General features: G+C 48.7%; 1 protein-coding gene across 5 annotated transcripts in view; it reads right to left on the reverse strand.

Moving 5' to 3' along the window:
• The window catches only part of RAB5C (RAB5C, member RAS oncogene family), a 30,249-nt gene that overhangs the window by 1,658 nt on the left and 1,042 nt on the right, over window positions 1–27,549 (reverse strand). Inside the window, exons 2-6 of one of the 5 annotated variants that reach the window (XM_054546239.2) lie at window positions 11,046–11,162; window positions 3,678–3,931; window positions 1,988–2,139; window positions 1,608–1,730; window positions 105–198 (exon numbers count right to left, since the gene is read on the reverse strand). In XM_054546239.2, the coding sequence (XP_054402214.1) occupies window positions 105–198; window positions 1,608–1,730; window positions 1,988–2,139; window positions 3,678–3,843 (535 nt within the window). In that variant the 5' untranslated portion in view covers window positions 3,844–3,931; window positions 11,046–11,162. 5 annotated transcript variants of the gene reach the window in all.

Raw genomic sequence — 27,549 nt, forward strand, 5'->3', positions numbered from 1 at the left:
AAAAAAAAAAAAGTGGTGAAGGGACCCCGCAGGCCCACTCTAGACCAGCAGACAGGTGATATGCCCTTGCTGTGGCGGAGAGGAGGGGAGGAGAAGCAACTGACCTATTGCCATGAAGATTTCATTCACGTTCATTGCAGTCTTTGCTGATGTCTCCATGAACAGCAAACTGTTGTCGTCTGCATAGGCTTGTGCTTCCTGGTTTGGATGGAGGTGAGAGAAGGTGAGAGGGAAATGTTGGCAGGGGCCAGGGCCCAGGATACAAACCTTCCTTGTTCGAGCGCCTTATCATAATAGAGATCAGCTGGACACACACAGGGGTTTTTCAGGCCTAAGGCTGCCCTGATCTGGGTTTCCCCGCTCATGTATAGCACCTTTCAGCTCACAATCACTGGCAGATGTCTTACCCGGGTTTCCCTAGGTCCACCCTGCCTTCTTGCTCTTCAAAATCACTAGGCTAGGAAATATTTCTAGAAAGTTAACCTACAAATACACTTACATGTTTGCACAAAAGCACAAAAGTACGTGGATGTCTACTGCAGCACTGTTTTCAGTCTTTTGCTATTATTAGGGATTGGTAAAAAATTATCATATACAGTATGTATAGCACACTGCCATCAATGTAAAGAAAGGGATTAAAAAACACGTGCATATTTCTGGAAGGACAAGAAACTGGGGAAATTAGAAGAAGAGAAGTTGAGTTTCTAGGGTTAGCAGAGACTTAAGTATTTCTTTTTCAATAAGTTGAATTAAAAAGTCAACTTACAAGAAAAGATAAGCAGAAGGCTAGTGATCCATATATACACATACCCCTACCGCCAAAGAAAGAGAACCAGGAAGAGACACGTGACAGGCAATTCCTTTTAGGCCCATGCTTTTTTTATTCTTTTTTTTTTTTTTTTTTTGAGACAGGATCTCACTGTATTGCCCAGGCTGGAGTGCAGTGGCACGATCACTGCTCACTGAAGCCTCAATCTCCTGGCCTCTAATGATCCTCCCCACCTCAGCCTCCTGAGTAGCACACCACCATGCCCAGCTAACTTTTGTATTTTTGTAGACATGGGGTTTTGCCACATTGCCCATGCTGGTCTCGAACTCCTAAGCTCAAGTGATCTCCCACCTCAGCCTGCAGAGTATTGGGATTACAGGTGTGTGCCACCGCACCTGGCTGTTTTTTTTTTTTTTTTTTTAAACAGATGGAGCCTCACTCTTGCTCAGGCTGGAGTGCAGTGGCACAATCACGGCAGTCTTAAACTCCTGGGCTCAAGCAATCCTCCTGCCTCGGCCTCCTGAACAGCTGAGACTACAGGTGCGTGCCACCAAGTCCAGCTAATTTTTAAATCTTTTGTAGAGACAGAGTCTTACTGTGTTGCCTAGGCTGGTCTCGAACTCCTGGCCTCAAGTGATCCTCCCACTCCAGCCTCCCAAGGCACTGGGATTACAGACAGGAGCCATGTTAGGCCCATGCCTGAGGCACGAGAGGACAGCAGATGGAAGCTTCCCTGTTGTTTCCTAGCATGGCCCTTCCCAAAGCCCCTGAGCAACCCAGGCGAGGCCGGGGGGAGCTGCTTACTCCACTCCTTCCCCCAAGTCTGTCATCTCCCCACCTGGAATTCCACGGCTCTCTTGCTGGCCAGGTCTGCCTTGTTACCCGCGAGTGCAATGACGATGTTGGGGCTGGCCTGCCTCTGTAGCTCCTTCACCCAGTTCTTGGCCCGTGCAAATGTATCCTGAGGAGACAGGGACAGAATGTCGAAGGGACAGAGAAGGCATTCTGCCCAGGGCCACCCATTAGAGACTCTCAAGCTGGCACAGCCAAATTATCTAAGACATTGCCACCTAAAGATTCCGATGCAATGTCCCCAAACAGGAAATCTGCCCACCCCCCACCCACGAACAGAGGGTTAAGCGGCCTGAAATCAGGGCTCTGATAACCCAATCCCTGGGGCTTTGAGAAGATGAAGGGCAGCAAAGGGGAAATCTTTACTGTGTTGGTGATGTCATAGACCACGATGGCAGCCTGGGCCCCCCGATAGTACATGGGAGCCAGACTGTGATACCGCTCCTGTCCAGCTGTGTCCCAGATCTCAAACTTGACTGTTGTGTCATCCAGGCAGACAGTCTGTGTGAGGAAGGCCGCTGTAAGAGAGAAGGAGCGTCCATGGGCAAGAGCGAGTTGGAAGCCACCCCACACAATCCCACTGTTGCTTCTAGGCTCTGGCACTCAGAAGCCCACCACTGAGATGGGCACAGAGAACCCTCAACCCAGGAGCCAAAGCAGGCCTGAGTGGGGGGTGGAGTTTGGATTTTTATGTATGTGTCTGGGGGATGGGGTCTGCACAGGCTTTGCAGACCCAGCCCAGGCAAGGGCAGGAGAAGGGACGCCTGCATGCACTGAGCCGTCTCGGGACCACTCTCTGAAGAGGAACGCAGCAGGGACAGGAGAGGGAAAGCCTAGGGGAAGCCTACTCCGAGCACAGAAGGGTGAGAGCCCTCAGACCTCCTCTTCCGCCACTCAGAGAACAGACCAGCTGGGGACCTCTCCACCCCTGTTTGCTCCAGCCAGGGGTGTCACTGACCTTGGGTTTCCTGAGGACATTCTCACACACTTAGCTATGCTGGGGAAGTACACACTGTTCCACCACCAGGCTGAGGCTGGATGGCCGGCTTCCCAACCACCCCTACCACCTCCAGGCACTCCAGCTAGCCACCACCCCTAGCTCTGACCCAGACCCGTTCCTGTATGGCCACCCTGTGACCCGACCTTCAGTCACTAAGAGGTGACTCCTTAGACAGGGGAATGCAGGGTGCCTGTACACATGCTTCAAAGGAGAAGTCCAGAGCTGGGACAGACAGCAAAAGGCCCTTTGCCCCTGGACCCAGCAGAGAACCCGGGACAGCCATGTGTAGAAGGCTGCTTTCCTGGTCTGCCTTCCCCCAGCTCACTGAGGGACCTGGGGCACTGCCTCACTTCCCCTCTCCAGCTCCTGACCCAAATGCTGAGGAGGCAGCAGGGAGACTGCTGACACGGCCCATTTTGTTTCCAGCTGCCTGGAAACCTCCTACCAACCAAGAGAGTAGAGAAAGGATGACTCAAGGCCAAGGCCAGCGTTGGCCCCTGCCTCTTGATGTGTGTGTTAGCCACGGAGGCAAGAGGCCGAGGCCAGACCCTCACTCACATCCTAAATGCTGACCACTGGAGAATCAACAACAGGCTGTGAGCTCCAGAAAGGGTAAAGTCAGCTTCAGAAACGCCCACCTATCACCCAGCTCCGACTCACCAGGCTGTTCCTTCTTCTGGAAGTGGGAAAGGCCAGGGCACATGGACCAGCCGTTATAGTAAGAAGGGGCCTCAAAGATCCAGAGTCAGCCTCTCCCTCCATGAGGCCAGGGCAGTGAAAGGGCCTCAGCCAAGGCCACACAGATCAAGAAGGGGCAGAAACAGGATGGGAAGCTAGCTTTCCACTCCCAGCGAATGCTTCCTAACAATGCTTGAGGGGACTCTGGCATGGAGACCACTTGCTGGGCTCGATTCCAGGGCCCAGGTGAGGAAGTGGGGCTGCCACCACAGATGCATGTAGTCTCTGATGCAGACAGGCAGCTTCCCATCTCCTCAAGGTCAAAGCATTTCTTTGGCAACCTTCAGGCCCCTCCCCGACCCCCTCATGCCCACTCACCTCCGATTGTGCTCTCCTGGTACTCGTGAAACTGTCCCTTGACAAAGCGGAGGACGAGGCTGGATTTGCCTACCGCAGACTCCCCTAGCAGAACCAGCTTAAATTGACAGATCTTGTTCCCAGCAGCTGGTCCATTGGGTCGTGCTGCGCCTCCCCGACCCGCCATTGCCCGTCCAGCTGTAGTGGTCCAGAGAGCGTGTGGGTGGGGACTGGTGCTATGCAAAGAGGCACTTAGTGGGGAGGGGGACCTCCAACTGTAAGGGAGAAATGAGAAGTACTGGGTTAGTTCAGAGGCCGTCACCCGCTGTGTCCTTCTTAAATTACAGATCTTCCCCTCTGGCCTCGCTGAAGACCTAGCTGACTGCTTTCCCTCACCTCACCTCCCTGCCCTCCCCACTAGAGGTCAGGAGGCCTCACTGGGCTACACTAGACGTCTACTGGCTCTACCACCATCTGAGCCGTAAAGAGGAGAGTGGTCTCCCAACTTCAGGCTCATGGTTCTGAGCAAACACATTGACTTCTGGATCCCAAATACGTACATTCACCTACAAATAAACACACACAGGCGATGAATGAATGTGTGACAGCCTGGTGACAGTTAAGTCAACAGGCTTTTGGGGCAAAATTAAAAAAAAAAAAAAAAAAAAAAGCTCAGGAAGACACTAGGATTTAGACCAACAATGAAGTTCCAGTCTGGTAGCCAGGACCACAGTGGTGAGACAGACAGGGGCCCAGGAGGTCCTGGTAGAAAGCTCCTCAGAGAAGGTGCTTGGCCAACCTCGTGGGCATTCAGGGACTAGGGCCTGGCCAGCACAAGTTGTTATTAACATAGCCATTTTTCTCCTGCCACCTTCAGAAGGACTGACCGACTTTCAGTCTAGGGCTGGATTGTGTGCCTCTGTGCACCAGAATCAAAGCAATGTTTCACTCTCTCATCCTGAGCCTTCTTCCCTAGTTCTCTCATTTTTGATGGGCCAAAGTCTCGCACCCATTAAAAAACAAAACACACACAGAAACACACACACACCAAAACAAATACACACTGAAACAAACACACACACACAGAAACACATGCCAAAACACACACAGAAATATAAACCAAAACAGACACCAAAACAAAACACACACCGAAACAAACACACACCAAAGTCAGAGCTCTGCCGCAGTCAGCACAGCTACCAACTTTCCCTTTTTCAATAGAGACCTCAGTTCCATTCTCTACTGGCAGAGATGGGGCGATGGAGAGAGAGAAAGAAGAGGCAGGAGGTGTGGGAGGGCAGAGACCAAGTCCTGCACCCCCAACAGCTGGTGTTCCAGTCCCGACATCTGAATCACTTGGTTAGTGACAGCTTCAGAGGCTCAACTTTTTGCTTTTGGTAAGTTTTAGAATTGCAGACACATGAGAAGCCTATCTCTAGAAGCCTCTAGAAGACATACGTGGATGTCTTCATCAGACATATACATCTGATGTCAGCAGACATCAGGATATATACAGAATGTTTTACAAACAGGTCCTGTGAGTAAGTATTAAGTACTGAACACTGTTCAGCGTTTGAACCTGGGTTGGAAAGAAAAGGTTTTTATTAGGCTGCCCTTTGCATAATGGAGTCTAAGATCCCAGGGAGAGCCCTGATCTGCCCCTGAGCAAGGGAAGTACATTCCCTCATGGTCAAGGGACAGCAATGTGGATGAACAGGAGGTGTCTGTGGGAAGCAAATGGTCCACATTCATGCAAGAAGCTGACAGCAAAGGGCTTGTTTTGTTCAACCTCAAATCGTTTTCCACATCCAAGTTCTCCCAGCAACTCATTTAAAAAGTGAGCTTCAGGAAGAATGATTCACTAGCCAGAAACAACAGTTTCCTTTCTGGACAGAACCAAAGGAAAAGAGGTTTGAAATGGGGCCCACCTCTTCCCCAAAAGTACAAGGAAGGAAGTATGGGGTGGTGGGTCTCAATCAGCAACCAGAAATACCATGTAAATATTTCAAAGTTATGCCATTTCAATATTTCATAGTTTAAGATGCTTTCTCATTTCACCCCAGTCAATGAAGAGACAAGGTCTGTGGCTTTCTGCTTCTTAGAGATGTCTTCCTCACAGTGCCTATGTGCATACTAGGAACTCAAAGAGTGCTGACTGAAGGAAATATTTTTTTTTTTTAAAGAAACAAGGTCTCACTGTGTTGCCCAGGCTGGAGTGCAGTGGTGTGATCACAACTCACTGCAGCTTCCAAGATCCTACTGCCTCAGCCTCCCAGCAGGTATACACCACCACACCCAGCTAATTAAAATTTTCTTTTCTTTTTTTTTTTTTTTGCAGAGATGGAGTCTCACTGTGTTGCCCAGGCTGGTCTCCAACTCCTGGCTTCAAGCAACCCTCCCACCTCAGCTTCCCAATTGCACAACCATTATCTCCTTCAAGCTTTACGACAACCTCCATTTTTCAGATAGATAATTTAACATTCATATATTAAATGTCCTGCTCATGGTCACCCAGCCTACAGGTGACAGAACCCCCCAGACCCACCACAGACACGATGCCATCCTCCCTGCTGTGGAAGAACAATGGAGGCAGTGCCTGCCCTATGTTTGCTTTAGGGCTGCTAGGTGAATGAAACTTTCTTTTTTGTGGCAGCAACTTTGCTGGTCCAGGAAGGTCTAGCTCTAGCTGGCTCTAGCAACAGTCACAGTAATCTTGCAGTTTCTGAGTGCCCTCAACAGTGGGAGGAGCTGCCCAGAGCCAGGCAGGGCAACAGTGACAGAGGGAAAACCACAGTGGAATTACAAGTTGGTTATTACCATGAATCCACGTGACACAGAGTCTTGGCTGAGCAACAGTCTGTGGCTGGGGCACTGGAGGAGGAGGTATGAATGGACTGGGAGATGGTAATAGAAAACCAAGTCTCTGATTCCAAAAAAACCAAAGCAGCTGGTGCTTAGGGTACCGGGCTGGGGAGTAACCAGCACCTACAGGTGGAGAAAAATACAGGTAACAGATCTAAGTCTTGTCCCTACCAAACCACAGGGTTAGAGGGACAGAATGTGATTTTTAAAAACAAGCCAGAAGGGGAGACAAATAACTCTCCTGCAGTGGTTCTCAACGGTGTCTGTACATTGAAGTCATCTGTGCAGCTAGCCCCTCGAGATTCCCATGAAGGTTTGGCACAGAGCCCAGCATCTGCAGGTGCCACTGAAGCACAGCCAGGGCTAGAGCATCTGGCAGAGAGAGAGCGAGCACAGGCACTGGCTTTCGGCACCACAGATGTGACTGTCTCCTGCCACTTCTGAATCACGTTGTAGAAGCCACCTGAGCTGAGCCTCAGTGTTCTCATCACTAATATGGGGCACATCAGGGTTAATGGCAGTGTTTGCCAGCTGTCTCACACACATCATGTTGAGTAAACAGTGGCTAAGAGTACTGACACGGTTATTTGTAACACTTTCTCCAAGACTATTGGTGAACAGACTCTGGCCATCCCAATGAACTGAGACAGACTCTCCCTGGCATAAACTAGCTGGTGACATATTCTGCCTGGTCACTAGTCTTGCCTTCCAGAGATACCTGAGCAGGCACACCCAGCACTTTTTATGGTCTGTTGCCTCGTGGTTTTCCTGGCCCTGCTTGGTGATCAAATGAGCAGTGGTGTCCAACCTTTGCAGTCAATAAAGCCCAAGGAAGCCAATTTTGCTAGGAAGGGCGCATGGAGGTATGAGGGTGTCTAAACCAGGGGAAGGCCAGACCGAGAGCCCCAGGAAGCATTATACTCTCTCCTCCCAAGCCTGGGAAACTGAAGACATGGCAGGTAGTAAAGGTGAATGCATTCACTGAGCTGTCCTGCCTCCCAGGGATGTGTGTCTTACTGGCAATCTTTCCTTTTGAACCCCTGGCAAAAATTATCCACTTGTGCAGTCAGGTGATGGAATTATAACCAAAACTGACATCGTTTTCAAAGGCTTCTTTGAGATAAAAATCAAATTCTCCATAAGAGCTAAAGTTACAGTCAAAGTTGATTTTTTTAAATTAGCCAACGTGGTGGTACATGCCTGTAATCCCAGCTACTTGGGAGGCTGAGGCACAAGAATTGCCTGAACCCAGGAAGCAGAGATTGCAGTGAGCTGAGATCGCGCCATTGCACTCCAGCTTGGGGCAAAAGAGTGAGACTCTGTCTCAAAAAAAAGTTGACTTTTTTTCACAAGTACGATGGCAGTGCTGGAGCTTCAGATCCAGGGAGAAAGATTCTCCTTGCCATGGACCCACCATCCAAATCAGAACCCTGGCTTGTTCAGAGGCCACTAAGAACAAGCACCAGTCCCAATCTCATGTTTTCCACAGGAAAGGGGAGAGAATGTATAAGGACTTGGAGTCACACTATTTTCCTATTAATACAATGCACATGAAAGGGCAGAAGGGATCTAAGCTCCTAAACACCCCAGCCCTGTGCACAGGCACTTCTGGGCCAAGGATGGGAGAGAAAGAGAAAGAAAAATGGGACACTGTTCTTCCCTGCTCCAGGGTTCCCTCTGCTCTGGACACTACAGGTCAGTGGGTCTCAAATTCTTTTTCTTTTTTCTTAAGTTTTGGTTTGTTTGTTTGAGACAGAATCTCACTCTGTCACCCAGGCTGGAGTGCAGTGGCACGATCTCTGTTCACTGCAACCTCTGCCACCCAGGCTCAAGCGATTCTAATGCCTCAGCTTCTAGGAGTAGCTGGAACTATAGGTATACGTCATTACACCTGGCTAAATTTTTGTGTATTTTTTGTAGCGGCGGGGTTTTACCACGCTGGCCAGGCTGATATCAAACTCCTGGCCTCAAGTGATCCACCTGCCTCAACCTCCAAAAGTGCTGGGATTACAGGTGTGAGCCACCTGTAATTTTTTTTTTTTTTTTGGAGATAGAGTCTCACTGCTGCCCAGGCTACAGCAGTGGTGCAATCACGGTTCACTGCAGCCTTGACCTCCCAGGCTCAAGCAATCCTTCTATTTCAGCCTCCAGTCAAACTCTTTTTCACCAGAATCACCCAGGGCCTTTAGAAAATACCCTGACCAACTGAATTAGTATCTCTAGAGGTGGAGTCCAGAAATCAGTATTTTAAAAATAAGTTCCCAGTGATTTTAAGCAGTTGATCAAAGCACAAGAGCTACGGTTGATATAGGAAGGAAGGAGAAATCCAAGAGACAGAAAGGCATCCCCGATCAGTGCTGTGCACAACTCGTAAGTGTGCACGTGTAAGTCCATGAATGTGGGAGGGGTCTTCAGCTTCACTCAGCAACTGGAGCCTTCTCCAAGACACTAGATGCTGCTGCAATTCCTCCCCCTAACCTCCCTTTGAAAGTTTCACCTTTCTCTCCTCTAATCCATGAAGTCACCCACTTCATATGTTTTGTCCTTCCTGGTAAAAGGGTGAGCAATTCCAGCTGATGAGTGTCTCTTGTGCTTCCTGTTTGCTTTAGAGACTTCCTCTAGCTGAGAGTCCTGGCACAGCCTGGAGAGCAAGCTGATTAGGAAAACCAATCAGACTGTTGACCAGGGCGGGCGGGGTGTAGAGACTAGCTCACTCAAGGTTAGCCGGGTGGCCTGAGAACCAAGCGACCCCGCCCAGGGTCCCCTGGAGGTGCTTCCGACCAGTGACTCTTCAGCTACATTTTACCCCGGAAAAAGGCATTCCTGAATATTTAAACAAGAGTCCAGCAAAACCAAACCAAACCAAACCAAAAAAACAACAGCAGAAAGGAGTTGTTAAAGAAAAGGGAGCAAGAGACACAGGAGGAGGTAACTCGGTTCCAAGGCTAAAGTGGAAGACATTTGATTTAAAAGCCAACTGGAGTCAAGGTTTTGCAAATGCTTCCGAGGCTCCGATTAGTTGGGGAGATGATTTATCCATAGGCTCAAGAACACAGCTCTTCCTCAAAGGGGAAAACCACTGCCAGCACACAGAAACAGAGGACAGACTCACAGCAGGACTATCCAGGCTTCTAGCTGGTTGCAGACCCAGAGGAAAGAAGAATCTGAAGCAACACCAGCCATGATCCACACAGGTACCCACACACCTTCCCCAGCATGGGTAGCAGGTTAGGACTTCGGAGGCTGAGCCGGTTTTGGTTCAAGCTCCACTCCACCGTTTATTAGCCGTGTGACCTTGGCCAAGTCACACAAGTGATCATTATCAGCTTTAGTTCCTTATCTAAAAATTGGCATTCTTTAATACTAATTGCATGCGGTAGTTCAGGTCAAGTGAAACAATGCAGCACAGTATCAGGCTGAAGGTCAGCTTTCAACAAGTGGCAGGTTTATTACCCTAGAGGCTAGAATTGGCAGTCAGAGCCCAAAAGGGCCTTAAAGACCCCATCCTACTGTTGACAATTAAAGAAAAAAAATGAAGGTGAGGGGAAGTGACCTGCCTAGGGTCACACAGCCAGCTGGTGGCAGAGCCCAAGCCTGCCCAAGACTCATAACTCAAGCAAGGCTCTCCTATTAGAGACAGAAAGAAAAACCCCAGAATATTAACAATCTCATTACCATAACCTCTGTTACTAAAAATAACAGGGACTGCGACCTTCTATGCATGCTTTTTAAAAATGTAGCTTTTAGCTAGGGAAAAATGAGTTTCTATCGAACTGAAAAAAGCACATTGCCGCCGGGTGAGGTGGCTCATGCCTGTAATCCCAGCACTTTGGGAGGCTGAGGTGGGTGGATCACCTGAGGTCAGGAGTTGGAGACCAGCCTGTCCAACCTGGTGAAACCCCGACTCTACTAAAAATACAAAAATTAGCCGGGCGTGGTGGCTGGCACCTGTAATCCCAGCTACTTGAGAGGCTGAGGCAGGAGAATCACTTGAACCCAGGAGGCAGAGGTTGTGGTGAGCGAAGATCGCACCATTGCACTCCAGCCTGGACAACAGAGCGAGACACCGTCTCAAAAAAAAGAAAAAAAAAAGCACACTGCTGGATGGAAGAGTTTTATAACTTGATTTGAGAGGTAAATACATGAGTGTATAATAATATAAAGACCCATCGAGCTATATTTACAATTTGTAAACTATTTTATATAAGTCACATGTCAATAAAACGGTAAAAAAATGCTGCTGGTATAGAATTTTGCATATAATCATGAAAAATTAAAGCTTGGAAACGATATGAATGCAATCTAGCTCCTCTGTATATAAAATATTTTCTGCCTCTTCAGTATGAAGAAAATAATATTAAAGACAATCAAGGGCCAGGCACAGTGGCTCACGCCTATAATCCTAGCGCTTTGAGAGGCCGAGGCGGGTGGATCATGAGGTCAAGAGATCGAGACCATCCCGGCCAACATGGTGAAACCCCGTCTCTACTAAAAATACAAAAATTAGCTGGGCGTGGTGGTGCATACCTGTAGTCCCAGCTACTCGGGAGGCTGAGGCAGGAGAATCGCTTGAACCCGGGAGGCGGATGTTGCAGTGAGCCGAGATCGTGCCACTGCACTCCAGCCTGGCGACAGAGCGAGACTCTGTCTCAAAAAAAAAAAAGACAATCAAAAAGATGATACCTGAATTGGAAAAGACCAAAGGAGAACAAAGATACCCAAATGTTAAACACAAATAAGGTGCAAGACAATGGGATTCCTCATAAAAAATAAGATTCCTGCATATGTATTAAGGATATATTTACTGTTTGGGCTTAACTGTGGGCTAAAGGATTTTCAAGTGGTTTAAAGCTTCACAATAATAAAGAGAAACTGACATTTATGTCTTTTCGATGGGGAGAAAGAGGTTATAACAGTATGATATTCTGCACTCCCCAACCAGTCCAGAGTATATCTGCAGAGGAAAGGGGGGTTTAGGGGTTGGGGGATGGAATCAAAGAGAAGGGTGTCCTCTGTGTGACCAGGACTATGGAACTGCTTCATACAGGGCCTGTGTCTTACCTGAGTCTAACAGGGGAAGCTTGGCCCTGGCCCTGGAAGCCAGAAGCTTAAGAGCCCAGGGTGAGATCTAGCCGAATCCCAATGGGGGGTGTTGGAACAGGGTGGGCTCCACCTCCCATCTTCAGGAGGTCCAGCTCTTAAACCTAGACTTGGGGGAGGCAGCAGTAGGGAGGAAGGTGCTGCCTTTCCACAGCCACAGGAAGATGACCCTTTTTCCAGGGGAAAGGGAAGTAAATCATCCCAGAGGGGCACTCAAGGTGAGCTGGGTCCCCTACCACGGGGAAAGCACCCCCACCTTCCTTAACTGGGATTTCTTTCATTTCATTCTTTTTTCAGTAAGGTTTCTGAGGCTTAGTGCCTAGACTTCCACACCACAATCAGGCCCTGATGAGGTCCACCAGAGCCTCAAGTGCAGACACCAACTCGACCAATACCTGCAAAAGGGGCCAGTGTGCAGAGGCATCAAGAGGCTTAAAGCCTGGATACGCATTACCAAGTGATCTTTAATAAACACTATGCAGACTGAGCCTGGAACTTTGCCGAAGTCAGCCAGGACAGAGCACGGCTGGCTCCTGCAGCCCTTTCCCTTGTGTGGGAAGTCTTGTATCACTCAGGACAGATGCCAAGCTCACTCAGGTGGAAGACACCCCTGAGGGACAGACCCTTAGCTTTGCAGGACTCTACCCCAGCAGAACACCATGAAATCCTTCCCTGATCCCTGAGCTTCTTCCCAGCTCTCAATGACAGATGGGTTCTCTGGAGAGGCTCAGAGAGGAGCAGTCAGGGCTGGATGGAAACCTCCAGCATCCACTCCCTCTTTCTGCACCCACAGCGGGGAAGACTATTGGGGTGGGAGAACATCTCCATGGATCTGCTGGCACAGCTTGGCCAGTGTGGTCGGCCAGTGCTGTCCACAGAAGGGCCCCAGGCTTCATGGGCAGCTCAACAACTCTCAGTCATTGGCCCTGCTGGCCAACAGAGGAGACAGGTAGCACGGAAGGCCCACAGACAGGGCACTGCCTGCAGCTGCACCAGGCAAGGCTCTCGGCCAGCCTACTGATTCCAAAAGGCACCAGGGGGGCCAGGCCCTAACGCTGAGATTCCTGAGAGACTGTTCTCCCTAAGAGGGCCCAGTGTCTAACAGCACACCTCAGTCAGCAAGGTTGTGGCAGATTCTTTTTATTTATTTATTTATTTTTTTGAGACGGAGTCTCGCTCTGTCACCCAGGCTGGAGTGCAGTGGCGCGATCTCAGCTCACTGCAACCTCCAGCTCCCAGGTTCAAGCAATTCTGCCTCAGCCTCCCGAGTAGCTAGGACTACATACGCGTGCCACCACATCCAGCTAATTTTTTGTATTTTTTAGTAGAGATGGGGTTTCACCATGTTAGCCAGGATGGTCTCGATTTCCTGACCTTGTGATCCAGGCTGTGCCAGATTCTCTACTCCTGTCTAGGGCTGCTCTCTCAAGCCTAAGCAAAAGCTCAACTTGGAATCTTTCTGCAGCCCAGAACCACACACATGTCCCAGCCACAGGGCTTGGTAGGGATGACAACATGGCTGTATGGTGGCTCACATGCCACCAGTCAGTTCTTCACCTGCCAATGCCAGGTGGGATGCTAGGAAGAGTGCCATCCAAGGCAAAGGTTCTTCTGGCCCCAGCCTACCCTGCCACTGTCCTGGAATGGGGCATGAGTCAAATGGAAGCCAGTCAGGATAGACAGATGCAGGATTCCTGTTGATCCACAATCCTCACAACTATCCTGTATTTCATTTGCTCAGGCAGTTACTATTTAGCTAGGACATTTCTCACTGGAATCTCATCAATGCAGAGCCCGTCTTCCCCCCGTCTCAAAAGGGGCTCTGCAGGGGTCAGAAGCACCAGCCAGGACAGCTGCCACTTCTGCTGCTGCCCTAGGCCCAGAAAGACTCCAAAAACCTCTGTTGAAAGTCAGGATCAGAAGCAGCACCTGTTCATCCAGCCACTCACACCAGCAGACACCTCTCCAAAACCCTTCCCGCCCTTACAAATAACAGAAAACAAAAGAAATCCAATTTAAATCACTGTCCCTTTGTTTTGCCTTCAGCTCCTAAACAGAGAGCAGAGGTCATGTTTGAGAGGAAAGTGGGGGAGAAGAGAACCAGCAAGCCAAATGCCTCCTGTTCAGACACACACACACCGTGGTCAGAGGCTATGCAACCAACAAGAAAAAAGTCAAAGTTCTCAGTGGGAGACCTGAGGGACGATGGCTATTCTCAGAAGCCTGGGCACCAAAGAACAATATTTTAGAATGAATATATTCATATATATATATTCATATATACACATTCATATATATATTCATATATATACATATATATTCATATATATACATATATTCATATATATTCATATATATACATATATTCATATATATTCATATATATACATATTCATATATATTCATATATATATTCATATACATATTCATATATATTCATATACATATTCATACACATATTCATATACATATTCATACACATATTCATATACATATTCATATACGTATGCATACATGTATTCATATATGTATATGTATTCATATATATGAACATATATGTTCATATATATGTTCATATATATGTTCATATATATTCATATATATGTTCATATATATGTTCATATATATTCATATATATGTTCATATATATGTTCATATATATTCATATATATGTTCATATATATATTCATATATATATATATATATTTTTTTTTTCTGAGATGGAGTCTTGCTCTGTCGCCCAGGCTGGAGTGCAGTGGCACAATCTGGGCTCACTACAACCTCCACCTCCTGGGTTCAAGCGATTCTCGTGCTTCAGCCTCCTGAGTAGCTGGGATTCCAGGCGTGCACCACCATACCCGGCTTGTATTTTTGTATTTTTAGTAGAGATGAGGTTTCACCATGTTGGCCAGGCTGGTCTCGAACTCCTAACCTCAGGTGATCCACCTGCCTCAGCCTCCCAAAGTGCTGGGATTACAGGCATGAGCCACAGCACCCAGCTCTTTTTCTACATACATCTTTGAGACAGGGTCTTGCTCTGCTGCCCAGGTTGGAGTGCAGTGATGCAATCATAGCTTACCGCTACCTTGACTTCCTGGGCTCAAGCAATCCTCCTACCTCAGCCTCTCGAGTAGCTAGGACTACAGGTGCATGCCACCACGCCCAGCTAATTTTTCTGTTTTTTGTAGAGATGGGGTTTTGCCATGTTGCCCAGGCTGGTCTCAGACTCCTGGACTCAAGTGATCCACCTGCTTCAGCCTCCCAAAGTGCTGCAATTACAGGCATGAGCCACCATGTCTGGCATCTTTCTTAATTTTTGCTGAACAAACTGTAGAGTGGTGCCCAGTGAAGAAATCAAGCAATGAATAGGTCTAAACAAGATTCAATGAGTGAATCACACTTCTGCTTCCATGGCCCCAAATGTTCATAAGACTAGTGTAGGTGGCAAGTGGCTGCAGAACTTGGGGGACTGAGGGTTGTGAGTGAGAAAGCAAGAGAAATTAAAGGCACTGTTGCAGATGAAAACAACCACATTACAAAATTCTCAAAGGCTGGACAATGGGTTTCCTTTGTGTTAACAGCACATAACAGCAAGCCTGACCCATAGTAGGTAAGCACAGATACGGTGAACCGCGGATGTGAGAGGTACCACCTGCTTACACTTGGCAAGTGAACAGGGGAAGTTGAGGGCTTAAATCTGCATTCATCTGCCAGACAGCTCGGGTCCCCTAACAGAGCCACAGAGCAGCTGAGGAGCTGCCTCACTTCCCCAGGGAGGACTTCCTCCGTCCCTACTGCACAGGGCTTAAGAGCACAAGTGCTGGAGTCAGACAACTTGAACTTCAGTTCAAGTTCTGGAGGCACCACTTACTAGGGTGGCCTGGTGTTGTCACTGAACCCATTTCCTCACATGTAAAATGGAGAGACCAGTACCACCCGCGTCTCCAGGACTGCCAGGAAGATGACGCATGTGAGACTCTCAGCAAAGGGCCTGGCATGGGGAAGCATTCAGTACATGTTCTGCAGCAGGGGAGCCCCTGCGCCTTCAGTTCCCTGTGAAGGAGGCGGACTCCTCACTTCATCTTTCAGACAACATTCACACATTCCTCTTACCTCCAGTTTCCCGGGACTCCATTCTTCAGCACCTCTCATTTGGAGAGAATGCTGAAGAGGACATCTTTCCCCAGTTTCCTAGAAGATACTCAGTGTCCTGTCAACAACCCCAATCTTGTATCCTCTGGAGACTAGCTCCCAAAACCACAAAAATGGAGGGCAGAAACCATCACCATCCAATAAATCTGCATGGGGTGAAGGCCCCAACCATGCAAACCATAACCTCTTAAAAAAAAAAAAAAAAAAGCCCCATTAACACAAAGCATCTTGGTTTTTTTTTGGTAGAGATGGGGTTTCATCATGTTGCCCAGGCTGATCACAAACTCCTGCGCTCAAGAAATCCCCCCGCTTTGGCCTCCCAAAGTACTGAGATTACAGGCATGAGCCACCGCGCCCAGCCCACAAAGCATCTTAAAGCCCAAATACCCTTCCTTCCATCTCAAAGCCTCTTTCAGGAAAGGGAAGAAGCAGTTCAGTTATGGAGAGGGGGAGGGGACAGGAATAGAGCAGCTGACAAAGAAAGCAGAGTTCCTTTTAAAAACCAGGCTGCAAATACTTAGAGGTTTGGAAACTGGCGTCATTAATCACCATGCTGTCTGAGCAGCTCAGAGAGCAATCTGATGTCTAGGAGAGCAGCCAGGGTTAGGGAGGCCACCCACACCCTCCTCCACGCCTGGGATGCCTCTGACAGCCACCTGAAGGGGACATACATGGAGCTATGAATAGAAGGCAACAGGCTTGTAAACCAACTACTGTTAAGATCCCAAGTTAGTGTTTCCAGCAGGGCTCAAGTTACACACTTTCAGAGAGATGACAGTACAACGGAAGGATTTCAGCTATTCAATGATTCAGGATCATGGCACAAAGTGACAGCCTACCCTGAATCCGCCAACAGCCACAAACCGTCCCATGGGGGCAGTCCATTTTGGAAGGGCAGCAAAAGACACTGACTGGCCCGGACCATGTGGAATCTCTTACAAGACCCAGAGTCTGGGAAGGTTTAGCTGGAGAACTTAGCACCTGAAATAGAGAACGATTATATACACATACCTCATCTTCCCAACTCCATAGGTAAATTCCAAAGGAAAGACCAAATCAGACCATTTTTTGGATCAGTCATAGCATCAGGCAGGGGTAAGAGCAGTATGAATGGGTGAGTAGAAGAACTCCCAGAACTGCAGTTGATTCTCAGGGGGTAGATTTCCCAGGTCCACCTCTACCTTTTCCAACTCCAGAGTCTTCAGTAACTATGACTAACCATCAAGAGAAGAAATAACTCAAGGCATCCACATCACTCTATGTCAACATACCTGAGAGAAAACATTTGCTAAAAAGGCAGTGGCCTTGGAGAGCCAGCTGAATCTACGACTCTGGCACGAAATACACAAAGTAAGCCTGGGGCAGGGCGCGGTGGCTCATGCCTGTAACCCCAGCACTTTGGAAGGCTGAGGCAAGTGGATCACTTGAGGTCAGGAGTTCAAAACCAGCCTGGCCAACATGGGGAAACCTCGTCTCTACTAAAAATACAAAAATTAGCCAGGCATGGTAGCGTGCACCTGTAATCCCAGCTACTCAGGAGGTTGAGGCACAAGAATTGCATGAATCTGGGAGGCAGAGGCTGCAGTGAGCCGAGATCCTGCGGCTGCACTCCAGCCTGGGGGACAGAGTGAGTCTGTCTCCAAAAATCCGGCAGTGCCAAAACGTAAAGAAGTAACCAAAAAACAAAAACAAAAATCCTCACAATGACTGGGCAGGTCAAAGGAGGCTAAAAGAGCAACCAATGGGCAAAGCTGAAACATTTTGGGCAATAAAACAAAGTAACATTGGATTATTTATTTATTTTTGAGACAAAGTCTCACTCTGTTGCCCAGGCTGGGGTGCAGTGGCAGGATCTCCGCTCACTGCAACCTCCACCTCCCTGCTTCAAACGATTCTCCTGCCTCAGCCACCAGAGTAGCTAGGATTACAAGCGTGCACCATCATACCCAGCTAATTTTTGTATTTTTAGTAGAGATAGGGTTTCACCATGTTGGCTAGGCTGGTCTCAAACTCTTGGCCTCAGGTGATCCGCCCATCTTGGCTTCTCCAAGTGCTGGGAATATAAACATGAGCCACTGTGCCCGGCCTTATCGCTGGATTATAAACCAAAGTGTAAAATAAATATCCTGGAGTCCATACTGATATAAATAATTGAACAAATAAACGGGGGAGAATAGGCCAGGTGCAGTGGCTCACGCCTGTAATCCCAGCACTTTGGTAGGCTGAGGCAGGTGGATCACCTGAGGCCTGGAGCTCGAGACCAAACTGGCCAACATGGTGAAACTCCGTTCCTACTAATAATACAAAAATTAGCCGGGCGTGGTGGCATGTGCCTGTAATCCTAGCTGCTGGGGAGGCTGAGGCAGGAGAATCACTTGAACCCGGGAGGCGGAGGTTGCAGCGAGCCAAGATCGCACCTTTGCACTCCAGCCTGAGCGACAAGAGCAAAACTCATCTCCAAAAAATAAATAAATAAATAAAAATAAATGAGGGAAAACAGACAAGTCTCTCGTATAGAAGAATTTAATAATTCAGCCGGGCGCAGTGGCTCACGCCTGGAACCCCAGCACTTTGGGAGGCCGAAACAGGTGGATCACGAGGTCAGGAACTTGAGACCATCCTGGCTAACACGGTGAAACCCCATCTCAGGGCGGGCGTGGTGGCTCATGCCTGAAATCCCAGCACTTTGGGAGGCTGAGGCGGGCGGATCACGAGGTCAGGAGATCGAGACCATCCTGTCTAACAAGGTGAAACCCCATCTCTACTAAAAATACAAAAATTAGCCAGGCATGGTGGCGGGCGCCTGTAGTCCCAGCTACGCAGGAGGCTGAGGCAGGAGAATGGCGTGAACCCGGGAGGCGGAGCTTGCAGTAAGCCAAGATCGTGCCACTGCACTTCAGCCTGGGCAACAGAGACAGACTCCATCTCAAAAAAAAAAAAAAAAAAAAAAGAAACCCCATCTCTACTAAAAAAATATACAAAAAAATTAGCCGAGTGTGGTGGTGCGCGCCTGTAGTCCCAGCTACTCGGGAGGCTGAGGCAGGAGAATGGCGTGAACCCGGGAGGCGGAGCTTGCAGTGAGCCGAGATTGCGCCACTGCACCCCAGCCTGGGCGACAGAGTGAGACTCCACCTCAAGAAAGAAAAAAGAATTTAGTAACTCATGTAGCTACTCCGCCCTCAACAAGGGGAACATGAACATAAGTCCCTGTTCCTTAAGTGTGGGCTACACATAGTGACTTTCTTCCAAAGGGTGCATGCAGCATGGAAAGGGGAAGGGGAGAACAACTTTACAGAGAAGCCTCACACACGTCACCTCAGCCAAGTGATCATGGTTGACATCAGTCATGGAAAGGCTTGTGGACTGTATGTGCCCTTGACATGATGTGATGAAAACAGCACTTTACCTCTCTGGTCCTCCTTCCCAAAACCTGGCACAGTCTAATTATGAAAAAACACTGGACATAGCCAGGCGTGGTGGCTCACGCATGTACTCCCACCACTTTGGGAAGCCAAGGTGAGCAGATCACTTGAGCTCAGGAGTTTGAGACCAGCCTGGACATCATGGTGAAACCTTGTCTCTACAAAAATTAGCCAGGCGTGGTGGTGCATTTCTGTAGTCCCAGCTACTTGGGAGGCTGAGGAGAATGGCTTGAGCCGAGATTGCACCACTGCACTCCAGCCTGGGTGACAGAGCAAGACTCTGTCGAAAAGAGAAAAATACTGGACAAATCCCAGTTGAGAAGAGATTCTCTTTATTATTTTTTTTGAGATGGAGTCTCATTCTGTCTCCAGCCCAGGCTGGAGCACAGTGACACGATGTTGGCTCACCGCAACCTCCGCCTCCTGGTTCAAGCGATTCTTGTGCCTCAGCCTCCTGAGTAGCTGAGATTACAGGTGGGTACCACCATGCCTGGCTAATTTTTGTATTTTTAATAGAGATAAGGCTTCACCATGTTGGCCAGGCTGGTCTCGAACTCCTGACTTCAAGTGATCCACCCACCTCGGCCTCCCAAATTGCTGGGATTACAGGCGTGAGTCACCACGCCTGGCCGAGATCCTCTTTAGATGCTTGCCCAGCACTCCTCAAAACTGTCAAGGTCATCAGAAACAAGAAAAGTCTGAGAAACTGGCACAGCCAAGAGGAGCCTAAGGAGACCATGAATATAGTAACATGGGATCCTGGAGCAGCAAAAGGACATCAGGTAAAAATCTAAGGAAATCTGAATAAAGGATGGACTTTAATGTAAAATACATACTAACATAAGATGTTAATAACAGGGAAAACTATGTGTGGGGGATTGTGAGAAAACTCTGTACTATCTTCATAACTTTTCTAAAAGTATTCTGAAAGAATAAGTTTATTAAGCCTCGGCAACACAGGGAGACCCCGTCTCTACAAAAAAATCAAAAATTGGCCAGGCACAGTGGCTCACACCTGTAATCCCAGCACTTTGAGAGGCCAAGGCAAGAAGACCACAAGGTCAAGAGATCAAGACCATCCTGGCCAACATGGTGAAACCCCGTCTCTACTGAAAATATAAAAATTAACTGGGCATGATGGCGTGCACCTGTAGTCCCAGCTACTCGGGAGGCTGAGGCAGGAGAATCACTTGAACCCAGGAGACAGAGGTTGCAGTGAGCCAAGATGGTGTCACTGCACTCCAGCCTGGGCAACAGAGCAAGACTCTGTCTCAAAAGCAAAAAAAAAAAGGGAGGCTGAGGCGGGCGGATCACAAGGTCAGGAGATCGAGACCATCCTGGTTAACATGGTGAAACTCTGCCTCTACTAAAAGTACAAAAAATTAGCCGGGCGTGGTGGCGGGAGCCTGTAGTCCCAGCTACTCGAGAGGCTGAGGCAGGAGAATAGCGTGAACCCGGGAGCTTGCAGTGAGCCGAGATTGCGCCACTGCACTCCAGCCTGGGCGACAAGGCAAGACTCCGTCTCAAAAAAAATAAAAAAAGAAAGAAAGAAAGAAAAAAAAGACCAGCCTCAAGGTGAGCAGAGATATATATCCAAGTACTGCAGGCACAGGACCAGGGAATGTTAAAGATCCCATCTGTGGAATACACATGTGAGGGCTGCTCATACCACTGGTCTAAACAGCTGCTGCCACCACTTTCTTAAGCCATCTTCACTCAGGAACGAGCCTTGTGCAGACATGCAGAACAGCATCCACAGGCAGAGCGAAATTTGCTTCCACTGATCCTTGCTAAGTACTGGTCTGGGGTCAGTGCTGCCTCACCACACACAACTGCAGAAGCACGGTCGTTCTGTCCTGCCATCAGATACACACACGGCAGAAGCCAGTCAGCTGGACTGTGGCCAGTCAGGGCCACGCCCTCATTGTCCCATTAAACCCTTCACCAGAAATGGAGATTTGGAGAGTCTTAACTTCTGGAAACTGAGTTTGTGACCTGCTTCCCATCATCCGTACTGTAACATTGATTCTATTGACCTGTTTGCTCTCCCATTTGTCTGTGAGCAACTTTCTGGGGGAAAGACCAAAGATATGGCTCAACCTGTGGGATCAGATGGATTTAAGTTTGAATCATAGGTTCATGACATCCGAAGTGTGTGAAGAAAGGAAGGGAAGTGTGTGTTAAAAGAAGTGGGTGACGGCCAGGCATGGTGGCTCACACCTGTAATCCCAGCACTTTGGGAGGCTGAGGCGGGTGGATCACCTGAGTTCGGGAGTTTGAGACCAGCCTGACCAACATGGAGAAACCCCATCTCTACTAAAAATACAAAAAATTAGCCGGCCGTGGTGGCACATGATGCCTGTAATCCCAGCTACTCGGGAGGCTGAGGCAGGAGAATCTCTTTAACTCAGGAGGTGGAGGTTGTGGTGAGCTGAGATTGCGCCATTGCACTCTAGCCTGGGCAACAAGAGCAAAACTCTGTCTCAAAAAAAAAAAAAAAGAAGTGGGCGAGGCTGGGCACAGTGGCTCATGCCTGTAATCCCAGCACTGGGAGGCTGAGGCAGGCAGATCATGAGGTCAGGAGTTTGAGATCAGCCTGGTCAACATGGTGAAACCCGTCTCTACTAAAAGTGCAAAACTAGACGGGCGTGGTGGTGCACACCTGTAATCCCAGCTACTAGGGAGGCTGAAGCAGGAGAATCACTTGAACCCAGGACGCGGAGGTTACAGTGAGCAAGATCATACTATTGGACTCCAGCCTGGGTGAGAGGGCAAGACTCCATCTCAAAAAAAAAAAAAAAAAAAAAGAAGTGGGCAGGGCAGGTGTTTGGTGTTTGCTCTAAGGGCAGGTTTGAATGTCTGCCCGCTCCTTTAACAACTTCAGTAGGGGGCCTACTATGCTGAGTGCCATGCCAGGTCCTAAACACACAAAGATCAAACAGGACCCGACCTGTGCCCCTAAAGGGCTCACCCACCAGAGAATGAGGCAAATAAGGAACAATGAGATAGAAGCTGAGAGGAGAGCCCATGTAGGAGACAAGCCCTCAGGCCATTTGGGGCAAGGGAAGGCTTCACAGAGGAAGTGGCATTCAAACTGAGCTTTCAGAGAAAAGTAGGGAGATGCAGTTTCCAGGCACGTGAGGTGGAGAAGAGCCTTCTAGGCAAAGTGAACAGTAGGCATTTAGCCCAGAGATGGGTCAAGGAGAGGCTGTATTGAATAGCGATAAGAGCACACCCCTTCTCTGCCATTACTACATAGCCCCCCACTCTAACATGGGGATTAAACACAGAAACTACCTCCTGGGGTTGTTGGAGGATTAAAGGAGTCAACACATAGGGCTCACAAGAGTGCCTGGCACATGGCAAAAATAAAAGTTTAGCTTTTATTTGTATTACTGTTCTTATACATAGAGGATGGGGCTATTTAATTGGAAAAGTAATCTCTTACGATACCAAGCTATTAATGCAGAGGACGCCAAAAATATTCCAATTCTCCTCTGCCAAGGTTGTTGAAAGCATGATTACCTGGATTTTGGCACGTCCTAGTTTATAAATTCTGCCTGAAGCAGTGCTTCTCAAACAGTCCGAACATATGTACCCTTCACTCAAGTCAGGGGAGAGGAAACTCCCAGAAATCTGGGAGTTGAACCCAAAGCAGCTGGCTACAACCAAAATACTGTCTTTGGCCAGGTGCAGTGGCTCAAGCCTATAATCCCAGCACTTTGGGAGGCCGAAGTAGGAGGATCACTTGAGCCCAGGAGTTCTGAGACCAGCCTGGGCAACATGGCAAAACCCTGTCTCTCCTAAAAATACAAAAACTAGCCGGGCATGGTGGCACATGCCTATAGTCCCAGCTACTCAGGAGGCTGAGGTGGGAGGATCACTTGGGTCCAGGAGGTCAAGGCCAAAGTAAGCTGTGATCGTACCACTGCACTCCAGCCTGGGTGAGAGAGGCCCTGTCTCAAAAATAATTTTTTTAAAGTTTCCTGTGATAGCTTCAATTCATGCAAACTTCCCATTCTAATCTATAATAGTTACAGGACTGTTTTAATATTAAAACGCTTACAACTGAGAAAAACTGAAGTGGCACAGCGTTCTCTTCCATAAAATGTGAATACAACCCACATCAATTCTGTTCAATGTCTACGAAATGAGACAATTTGTGAAACCATCAAGCAATGTACAAGGCATCCCAGCAGACATTTTGTTTTTGTTTTAGACATGGGGTCTCATTATGTTGCCCAGGCTGGGTTTTTTGTTTTTTTTTTTTTTGAGATAGAGTCTTGGTTTGTTGCCCAGGCTGGAGTGCAGTGGTGCAATCTCGGCTCACTGCAACGTCCACCTCCCAGGTTGAAGTGCCTCCCAGGTTCCTGCCGCAGCCTCCCGAGTAGCTGGGATTACAGGCATGTGCCACCACTCCTGACTAATTTTGGTATTTTTAGTAGAGATGGGGTTTCACCATGTTGGCCAGGCTGGTCTCGAACTCCTGACTTCAGGTGATCTGCCAGCCTCAGCCTTCCAAAGTGCTAGGATTACAGGCGTGATCCACCACACCTGGCCCCCAAGCTGGTCTTGAACTCCTGGGATCAAGCGATCCTCCTGAAGTGCTGGGATTATAGGCATGAGCCGCTGTGCCCAGCCCCAGCATACATTTGGTACACATGTTGAATCAGAATCAGTGTTGAGGCCAGGCACAATTACCTGAGGTCAGGAGATCGAGACCAGCCTGGCCAACATGGAGAAACCCCGTCTCTACTAAAAATACAAAAATTAGCTGGGCATGGTGGCATACGCCTGTAATCCCAGCTACTCAGGAGGCTGAGGCAGGAGAATCGCTTGAGCCCAGGAGACAGAGGTTGCAGTGAGCCAAGATCACGCCATTGCACTCCAGCCTGGGAGACAAGAGTGAAACTCCATCTCAAAAAAAAAAAAAAAAAAAAAAAATCAGCCGGACACGGTGGCTCATGCTTGTAATGCTAGCACTGTGGGAGGCCGATGAGGCAGGCAGATCACCTCACCTGAGGTCAGGAGTTTGAGACCAGCCTGGCCAACATGGTCAAACCCCGTCTCTACAAAAATACAAAAAAAAAATTAGCCAGGCATGATGGCGGGTGCCTGTAATCCCAGCTACTCAGGAGGCTGAGGCAGGAGAATCACTTGAACCCGGGAGGCAGAGGTTGCACTGAACCTGGGCAACAGAATGAGAATGAGACTGTCTCAAAAAAAAAAAACCAAAAAACCTTCAAACCCCTACCCCTACCTACCCATCAGAGGTAACTGCTATTTTGTGGACATCCAGTCTGCCAGCACTGAACTAGCTCCTTTCTTTGTTTCTAATTCTGCAAGGTATTTAGCATCCCCATTTTACCAGAAGAAACACAGGCTCAGTGAGGTCAAGTAACAAGCCCAGGGTCACACAACTGGTAAGTGGGGGAATCAGGATGAGAACTCAGGTCCAACTGCCTCCGAAGTTATAGTGCCTTCCACCCAACCACACTGCCTATTTACTGGGCAAGAGTTAGAAGTAGAAGGTCTGGCCAGGCGCAGTGGCTCACGCCTGTAATCCCAGCACTTTGGGAGGCCAAGGAGGGTGGATCACAAGGTCAGGAGATCGAGACCATCCTGGCTAACACGGCAGAACCCCATCTCTACTAAAAACACAAAAAAATTAGCCAGACATGGTGGCGGGCACCTGTAGTCCCAACTACTCTGGAGGCTGAGGTAGGAAATGGCATGAACCCGCGGGGCGGAGCTTGCAGTGAGCCAAGATCGCACCACTGCACTCCAGCCTGGGCGACAGAGCGAGACTCCGACTCAAAAAAAAAAAGTAGAAGGTCTAAGTACTTGCTTGGTGGGGCTGAATTTAACTGTATGATCTTGCTCTGTTTCCATGTAAATTCTAGTGACAGGAGCTCCTGGTGGCAAGCCACATTCTTCCCACTTGCAAGCAGCAGGCGGCACCACAGGGGAAACAGAGGACTAACCAGAGGCCCGCTCTGCTGCTTCCCCCTTAACCCTGCCCAGTGGGACCCCTGAGTTCACTCACTTTCACTTTCATTTTCTAGCCATTAGGACTTTCAGGGTCCCAAAAAAATTAATGACACGTAGATGTCAGCAAACTCTCAGGCCCTGAAGAGTACTGACTTGGGACTCCTAACTGTTTTGGCCCTCAGAGGCAGAGGTGAAAGGGGTCAAGAGAGAAGACAGGAGGTCGGGTAGATGCTGGGGAAGAAAACAAAAACAGAGGAGCGCTAGTGATGAGGAGGGCTAAAGAGTTAAGAGTCTGCCCTCGTGCAGCGGCGTGCTCACTCTGCATGTTCATTCATTTAACGAACAAACCAGGCCGAAGAAGGGCCCACTGTTAGAAGATCAGGTCACATCTGACCCCAAATCCAAGCCCCAGCTCTACCACTTTCTAAATGTATGATCTTAGGCAAACTACTTAAGTTCCTTCTGCATCCCTTCTAAAGCAGGGACACATACTTGCCTTATCTTACTCAAAAAAAAAAAAAAAAAAGTAATAATAAAAATTAAAAACAAAGTGGGGAAACAAGCCCCACTATTTCCCAGGGCACCTATGAGGAATATGTATGAAAATAATTTTGCAATCTTAAAATGATTTTTAAAAATTAGTGTTACTGCCCCTCTACAGTTTAACAGCCCTCTAATTGTGAGAGGCAAGAGGGCAGGAGAGGAACAGCATCAGAAAGGAGGGGTTCTGTCGCACACGGAGCCATCGCTCTTTCTGCCAGGCAGAGTCAGACCTCTGCTTGGACTCTATAATTTCTGGGTGCCAGAAGTGGCTGCATAACGACCCAAAGCACTGGGGCCTTCCTCGTCTCTCTAAATGGCAGAGCTTCCCCTTCAAAGTCGTTTCAGGTTGGGTGCAGTGGCTCATGCCTGTAATCCTAGCACTTTGGGAGGCTGAGGTGGGTGGATCACCTGAGGTCAGGAGTTCAAGACCAGCCTGGCCAACATGGTGAAACCCCATCTCTACTAAAAATACAAAAATTAGCTGGGCGTGGTGGCACATGGCTGTAATCTCAGCTACTCAGGAGGCTGAGGCAAGAGAATCCCTTGATCTCGGGAGGCGGAGGCTGCAGTGAGCCAAGATTGCGCCACTGCACTCCAGCCTGGGTGACAAAACAAGGCTCCGTCTCAAAAAAAAAAAAAAAAAGTCATTTCAGAGTCAGAGCTGGGAGAGCATGTCCAGACAAAGAAAAGAAGGTCTCCTCAGAAGGCTGGTCGGCCTCATCCCAGCACTCCTGAAGAGTGACAAACTGCGGTCTACTAAAGATGTTAAGTCTGGTCAGAGACCAACGGCCAGTGAGCAGTCAGGCCTCTCTGGCCCTGCCCCTCAGATGCCCAGGCTGACCAGATCAGAGAAACTAGGTTGGTTGAAGAAGTCTCCAATGAGCCCCAAAGGAGCCCACACAGATACAGAGCCTGTGATCCAGCTGTTGACCCTAATAAGGAAGGCTTCTTCTGTTGTCCGATAAAAAGTGAAATAAGTAGGCTGGGCATAGTGGCTCACGCCTGTAATCTCAGCACTTTGGGAGGCTGAGGCGGGTGGATCACCTGAAGTCAGGAGTTCGAGACCAGCCCAGCCAACATGGTGAAACCCTGTCTCTACTAAAAATACAAAAATTAGCCGGGTGTGGTGGCAGGTGCCTGTTAATCCCAGCTACTCGGGAGGCTGAGGCAGGAGAACTGCTTGAACCCAGGAGGCAGAGGTTGCAGTGAGCCAAGATCACGCCACTGCATTCCAGCCTGGGCGACAGAGCAAGACTCCATCTCAAAAACAAACAAAAAAGTGAACTAAGTACATCCTAGCTCTACTCAAAAGACTGTAGGAATCAGATACTAGCCACTGTCCAGAAGCACTCAAACACACTTCAAGGCCAAAAAACATAGCACTTTTAAGTGGCAAGCGAGGGTGATAAAGGTAGCCCAGAACACTGAAGAGCTACAGAAGCTCCCACAAACTGCACGGCTTTCCGTCCCTTCCTCCACTGTAGATAGCAAGGGTCAGTCATGGCCTCAGAGCCAGGCTACTCCTCGTTAAGGTACAGTCTCCGGCCTGTACTTTGGCCACATAACAGAGCTTGGTCTGAGACAGCAACTATTTCACACACCTAAGCCCCAACCAACAGACAAGGATCAGTCAATATGGTTGAGGGAACTTGCGCTTTCTGGCATGTATGGGAATTCCTTGGGCTACAATTAAAAATCCAGAACTGCCATTGTGATCTTGACTTAGTCCTCAGTAATAAGTCCAAGCCCAGAAGGGGTTGCAGACAGACCCTGGCGTGATGTGGACCTGTTGCTCAGGGAGGTGTATGTGTGTGTGTTTGGGA

Source organism: Pongo abelii, chromosome 19 (assembly GCF_028885655.2).
Source record: "Pongo abelii isolate AG06213 chromosome 19, NHGRI_mPonAbe1-v2.0_pri, whole genome shotgun sequence".
In the NCBI taxonomy this organism is placed as follows: Eukaryota; Metazoa; Chordata; class Mammalia; order Primates; family Hominidae; genus Pongo; species Pongo abelii.